Consider the following 6,933-nt stretch of genomic DNA (forward strand, 5'->3'; position numbering starts at 1 on the left):
CTGTGGCCATCACGGGGAAGCACCAAAGAAAAGCAGAGATGTAAGGCAAAATTTGGGAGGTTTGGGGGGGATTCATTTGGTTTTTAAGCACTCAAGTTGTCAGTGATTACTGCTCAGTGACTCTTGCTAGACCAAGTGGTGTGATCTCCCATATTTCCATAATCAGGTAAGTATATTTGATGCTGTTGGGGGTTAAGTTTGTTCCCTTTTTACTCCAAAGAAGTTTTTCCCTATATGTTACCAAAGAAACGAATTGTTGGATACTTAAGAGTACTTAACCAAAAACAGTGGCCAAAGCTCGGAGGAAGAAATAACACGAGTTTTGGGGCAGGTAAAGGACAGAGCTTGAGGCAGCTGGTCTCGGTTCTTTCCGGCATTTGGGGAGAGAGAACAGCTGGGTTGCTGCTTGCTGTGGAGGAGTTCTCTGTGGCTGGACAGGTCCAGTCCTGGGAGATCTACCATCATCTGCTCGCCCTGGAATTCTGAGCTCCTCTGCCACCCTGCAGGAGCTGGGCCAGCCCTGCCCCGCTGTCGGCTTCTTGGGACTGCTCCTCTTGCTGCAGTGTGACCCTGCACCCCCCTGCCCTGCCGGGACACCCTGCTCCTGCCTGCCAGGACACCCTGCCACTCCAGCTACCAGCCCGGGATGTTCCACTGTTCCAGCCTGGTGCTCTGAGGATCCTACAAAGGCACTGAGACCAAACTGCCCTGAGTTTTTGTGAAGCGAAGCCCTCGGGGTTCTTAGTACTGTCTTGTTATTAATGCTGTAGTTGTTGGTTTTTGTTTCTTTGTTATACATACTAGTAAAGAACTGCTATTCCTATCCCCAAATCTTTGCCTAAAAGCCTCTGACTGCAAATTTATAATTGAGAAAAGCAGAGGGTGGTTTACACTCTCTATTCCAAGGGAAACTCCAACTTTCCCTGGCAGATACCTGTCTTCCCAAACCAAGACAGATGCTTATTTTGATTTGTAAGAAAATTACCAAGTAGTGAAATTAGACTTTTAACCTGCACTTTTGGGTGGTGCCACAGTCTCAGCACTGGTGGATTATGTTGCTAACAAGTTCATGTATGGATGGCTTTGGGGTTTAATTAAAGAGGCAAAGGGATGAAGTTCCTTATTTCTGGTATGACTGTATTCCTGTTATGTCCAGATATCTCCCTTCCTCCATTCTTAGTTCTTTCCCAGGCTGCTGGGACTGCTGTGTTGGGTACACTGGATGATGTGACGATGTCTCCTGTCAGTTTTTCATAGTTAGGCATCCCCAGCATCCCACACCCTGCTCAGTCTCACACTTCCTTCCACAGCTTCAGGCTTCCTGGAATCCTGCAGCAGAGCCTCCAACTCTTTTTTTCCCTAGGGCTGTGGAAAACACAATAATCTGGTAAGATGCAAGGGAGAAAATAAAGCCCCATGGAAGTAGAAGGGTTTTCTGGCACCGTTTAACCCTGCTATGAGTTCCCAGCTGATGTGTTTTGCATCCTCGTAGCATCCTGCACTACCTGGAAGGTAACTTCTGGGGATTTCTAATAAAAGGAAGGGAATTTAACCTCAGCCTTCTCTAGACTTCCTGGCTACCAGCTGGCAGAGGAATCCCTACTCCAAGGAAGGGGTTTCAGGTGGTTAATCCAAGGCAAGGTCCTCACAGCATTGGTGCTGTGGTAATTACAGCCTGGTTTAGTATCAAAGACAAACTCTGTGGCAGATGTAGAATACTGTGAGCAGATTCTGCTGCTGCAGATGGAGCTGGATGCACACTTCCTTTGGGGAATGAGATGCCATCACTTCTGATTGGCTTCTTAGGAAAGCCAGCAATAAACCAAATAAATCTGTTCTAGCAATAAGTGCAGTCAGATTACAGTAAATCCAGGTAGAAGCCCAGCTGGGTTCACCCTGAAAATATTCTGCTAAAAGCTTTTCACTGCTATTCTTATTTATTCTCTTCTGGCTTCTATTTTTTTTTTCTGGGTTAATCTCCCCTTTTATTATTCCACCTGCTTTCCCCTAGAACTCTTTTGTTAAAATCCTAAGATACAAATCTTAGGCCAAGATGAGGACAGATTTCAACAATTAAAAGTAATTTCCAGTAAATATCTGCAAAAGAACACTGTTGTCAAAAATGCCTTGGGAACATTGTTTCTCCTTATGCAGTAAGAACTCAAAGACTGAACAATGACAGGTCTAGAGAGCGCTGGATTTTTAAGGGATTAGTTTAAGGACAGGCTTGAGTACTGCAAAGAGTAAATACCCTTGTACCTTATACACAGGAAGTTTTGTTTTTGTGATTCCTACCTTGCAAAACATACTGTTTTCCACTGCTTTTCTCCCCCACCCAAACTTTGGCAATTCTTTTAAAAGCTAAAAAGTTCTTTTTAAAAGGGACAGACTGGTGTGACACTTTGCTGTGCCAAAGGGCTTGGGAAGGGCTTTGTGCTCCCATGGAGATCCTTTTTGCCTCAGCTCACTTTCTTGCTCCCTGAGAACAATCCCTTCTCATTTTCTGCTGAAATATTTTAGGCTTGCAGGCTTGAACCAGCTACACTTTCCCCTCCACTTCAAACCACAGGTAATAACTGTAGAGGGGTAAAACAACCAAGCCCCACTCTTGCATTAGGCTAACATTTTGTCACTCTTGTTTAGTCCCATAATTCAGCGTCCTCTGATGTTTATAAATAAGAAAATTCGAGGAGGGAGATCCCAGTTTGTCAATGAAAAAGCAACTCTTACTCAAGAGGGCCAAGATTCACCCACAGATTTTACATTAACCATGACTAGAGAACAAAAATACAAGGGAAAACAAGAGACAGCTGAGAGAGGACATAATTTGAAGCCACAGGAAACCATGTTTGGAGTTTTGAACCTTCCACCTCCTGTACACAACCAGTTTAAGGATAAAACCAAGGCAAAATGCACCTGCCCAGGTTGCAAGGCACTGCTGCAGCTGACTGCTGGCATTTCCCCCAAGAACAAATCCACCCCCATTGCCACTAGGAGCATGTTTAGCCAGGCAAGGCTCACAGGCCAGGCTGCTGTCACCAGCCAAAGGGATAAAAAAAACCTCTGGGGTTTTGAAAGAAATGTGTTGAAAAATAGGCAGGTGGCACTGGGAAGCTTTCAGGTATCAAACTTGCACACTTGTGGCTGTCTAGATGGTTCTACAAAGCACGTGGGGTAGGGAATAGTTATTAAAACAATAGATTATATATATATAATGACTGAAAGACAAGTGCATGCATAAGTCAGAAATACCAGCTCTACTGTATTTTCATAGTGCTTTTGTGCCTTGCCTAGCTGGATTTTGGTCGCTTCCACCTGGATTTCCAGTGCCATGGAGTCCTCTCAACTGTGTCCACCTTGGATAATGTGCACTGAGCGTTTCCTCACCCTCACATCCCTGTAAATACTCCAAAACCATCCCTTTAATGCTCAGGTCTCCAACGTATTTGCAATAGCAGTTGGCAGTTAAGTAAAGAAATTATGCTGATTGTTTTCCCTCCCCATGGGAACACAGAAGATGCTTGACTTTAGATCCTGTGCTTCTGAGCAAATACAAAAGGGCACCCTGGCCCCACTGAGCAGGCTCAGGAAAGTGATGCAGAAATGCAAGCAGGAGCAGCATGCAAAACTTTGATGTTGATGCTGAACGGTTTTGGATTGAGGCAGGTGTATTGTTGGTGCACAGATCCTCTGCTCTGGGGTGGACATTACCTGGAACGCTGCATCCAGCTCTGGGTCCCTGGTGCAGGAAGGACCTGTCAGAGAGAGTCCAGAGGAGGCACGAAGTTGATCAGAAGGATGGAGCAGCTCTGCTGTGAGGGAAGGCTGAGAGAATCGGGACTGTTCAGCCTGGAAAAGAGAAGCTTCAGGTTGATCTAATTGCAGCCTTCCAGTACCTGAAGGGAACTTACAGGAAAGATGAGGCGAAACTATTTACAAGGGCATGTGACAGGACAAGGGAGAATGGGTTCAAATTGAAAGAGAGTAGGTTCAGACGGGCTATCAGGAAGAAATTCTTCCCTGTGAGGTCGGTGAGGCCTTGGCAGAGATTGTTCAGGGAAGCCGTGGCTGCCCCTGGATCCCTGGGAGTGTCCAGGTTCGACAGGGCTCGGAGCAACACGGGCTAGCGCAAGATTTCCCTGCCCATGGCAGGGAGAGGAACGAGATGGTCTTGCAGTCCACTTCCCACCCGAACCCTTCGGTGATTCTCTACACCATACTCCGCGCTGCTCCCCTCACCCGCAGCACCGCTGCTCCCCGAGCGGCAGGGATGCGGCGCCAGCGGGGCTTTGCGGAGCTCGGTGCCGCCTCTCCCGGGCCCGCCCGTGCCGGCGGTGCGGGGGGACCGCGGCTCCGTGCCCGCCGCCCGCCCGGCTCGGCCCCGCCGCGGCGGAGGGAGCGGCACGGAGCGGCACGGGGCGGGGAGGGGCCGGGCGCCATGGCGGGGCGGGCGGCGCTGAGGCGGCCGTGAGGCGAGCGGGCGGCGGAGGGGCCGGGCCGGAGCCCTGAGGCGGCGATGAAGAGACAAGGCGGGAGCGCTGAGGCGGCGATGAGGGGGCCGTGAAGAGACAAGGCGGGAGCCCTGAGGGGGCCGTGGAGAGACAAGGAGGGAGCCCTGAGGCGGCGATGAGGGCGCCGTGAAGAGACAACGCGGGAGCCCCGAGGCGGCGATGAGGGCGCCGTGAAGAGACAAGGCGGGAGCCCTGAGGGGGCCGTGAAGAGGCGAGGCGGGAGCGCTGAGGCGGCGATGAGGGGGCCGTGAAGAAGCGAGGCGGGAGCCCTGAGGGCGCCGTGAAGAGACAAGGCGGGAGCGCTGAGGCGGCGATGAGGGCGCCGTGAAGGGGCCGGGCGGCGATGAACGGGTCAGGGCGGCTGCCGGCCGGGCCCGCGGAGCAGCTGGGCGCGAACGGCAGTGGCCCCGCGGAGCTGCGGGAGGGCACTCACGCCGCCACACTGGCCGCTTGCGCCTCCCTGCTGGCCCTCGTCTTCTGCCTCGGCTCCTACGGCAACCTCATCGTGCTGCTCTCCTTCTTCGACCCGGCCCTTCGGAAATTCCGCACCGACTTCGACTTCATGATCCTCAACCTCTCCTTCTGCGACCTCTTCATCTGCGGCGTGGCCGCTCCCATGTTCGCCTTCGTCCTGTTCTTCGGCCCGGCCCGCGGCGTGCCCGGCAACTTCTGCTTCACTTTCCACCTCACCAGCTCCGGCTTCGTCATCATGTCGCTCAAGACCGTGGCGGTGATCGCGCTGCACCGCTTGCGGATGGTGCTGGGCAAGCACCCGCACCGCGCCGCCTCGGCGCCCTGCTCGCTGCTGCTCACGCTGCTGCTCTGGGCCGCCAGCTTCACCCTGGCCACGCTGGCCACGCTGCGCGCCCGCGGCTCCCGCCTCTGCCTGCCCATGGCCAGCCTGCCCAGGGGACAGGGCAAGCTCGTCCTCTACCTCTACCTCACCGACTTCATCTGCTGCGTGGCCGTCGTGTCCGTGTCCTACGTGATGATCGCCCAGGCTCTGCGCAGGAACGCGCGGGCCAGAAAGTGCCCGCCCGCGGTGGCCGTGGGCGCCCCCGGCGCCGCGCCCTTCGCCGTGCCCGCCCTGTACAGGACCCAGAGCTGCGCCAAGCCGCCCCACGGCCACGCCAAGCTCGCCGGCCGGCTCCCGCTGGCCTCGGCCGTCAACCTGGCCGCGGCCAAAGACTCCAAGGCGGTGGTGACGTGCGTGGTGATCGTGCTCTCCGTCCTGGTGTGCTGCCTGCCCCTGGCCATCTCCTTGGTGCAGGACATGCTGTCCGGCAGCGGTGGCTTTGTGCTCTACCAGTTCGAGCTGTGCGGGTTTACCCTCATTTTTTTCAAGTCCGGATTAAATCCCTTTATATACTCCCGCAACAGCGCGGGGCTGCGGAGACGTGTGCTCTGGTGCCTGCAGTACGTGGCCCTGGTCTTTTTCTGCTGCAGGCACAAGACGAGGCTTCGAGCCGTGGGCAAAGGCAGCCTGGAGGTCAACAGGAACAAATCGTCCCACCACGAGACCAACTCGGCCTACGTGTTGTCTCCCAAGCCTCAGAAGAAGGGTTTGGAGCAGGCTTGCGCTGCCAGCCACTCCAAGGACAGCGTGCTGAGCCCCAAGGCGTCTGCGGGGCAGCAGCACTACGGGCAGAGCAGCTCCACCCCGATGAACACGCGGATCGAGCCCTACTACAGCGTGTACAACAGCAGCCCGTCGGCGGAGGCGAGCAGCCCGCACAGGCTGCAGCCCGCGGGCTTCGCCAAGCCGTGCGGCGCCGCGCTGCATCAGCCCTCCGGCAGCGCGGGCTGGGACTGCGGCGCCGCTCCCGCCAGGCACATACCGCTGCCCTCCGTGTAGCCTCGGCACCGCCCTGCCGTTCCCCGAGGCTTTCCTCGGGGAGGAATTGCTCCCGACTCCATGATACTGCTGCCGGTGCCCGTTTGCCTTGGAAGCAAACGCGGAGCTGTGGCCTCCGTGGTGCGCTCTGGAGTTCCCGCGGAGAGCCAGCGAGGGGGATATTTTAGAATTGGGATGCTAAAAAAAGCCTAGATGCCGTGGTTATGTGGTTTGTTATGTCCTAAGGCCAGATTGGACAGGGCTCAAAGTAACCTGGGATATAGGGGAAGGTGTCCCAGCCTATGGCAGGGGATGGAGCTGGATCTTCTTTAAGGTCCCTTCCAACACAAACCGTTCTGTGATAACGCCAAATATTATTTATACCTTGTATTTTCAGGAAATAAGAACTGGGGAGATGCTTGGTAGCGTTTGAGTTTAAACTCATCCCGTTGCAGAAGGTTGGAAGAATCGATGCTTTTCAGTAATAACAAAAGTCCTTTTATCTTCATGGAGTAAAACCCTGGGTCTGTTGAGGTAAATGGCAAAATTTCTGTGAACTCAACTAAAGTTCAGGATTTCAGTTTTGAC

General features: G+C 53.9%; 1 protein-coding gene across 1 annotated transcript; it reads left to right on the top strand.

Moving 5' to 3' along the window:
* The first annotated feature begins 4,806 nt into the window (after window positions 1-4,806).
* On the top strand, window positions 4,807-6,366 carry GPR75 (G protein-coupled receptor 75). The gene has a single exon (XM_066314397.1). It carries the CDS (start codon window positions 4,855-4,857, stop codon window positions 6,364-6,366), a length of 1,512 nt encoding a protein of 503 aa, XP_066170494.1. The 5' UTR covers window positions 4,807-4,854.
* The last annotated feature ends 567 nt before the right edge of the window (window positions 6,367-6,933 follow it).

Source organism: Sylvia atricapilla, chromosome 3, assembly GCF_009819655.1.
Source record: "Sylvia atricapilla isolate bSylAtr1 chromosome 3, bSylAtr1.pri, whole genome shotgun sequence".
Lineage (NCBI taxonomy): Eukaryota > Metazoa > Chordata > Aves > Passeriformes > Sylviidae > Sylvia > Sylvia atricapilla.

Excerpts from the sequence above, each read along its gene's own strand:
- GPR75 (XM_066314397.1), top strand. The coding sequence starts at position 4,855 with ATGAACGGGTCAGGGCGGCTGCCGGCCGGGCCCGCGGAGCAGCTGGGC.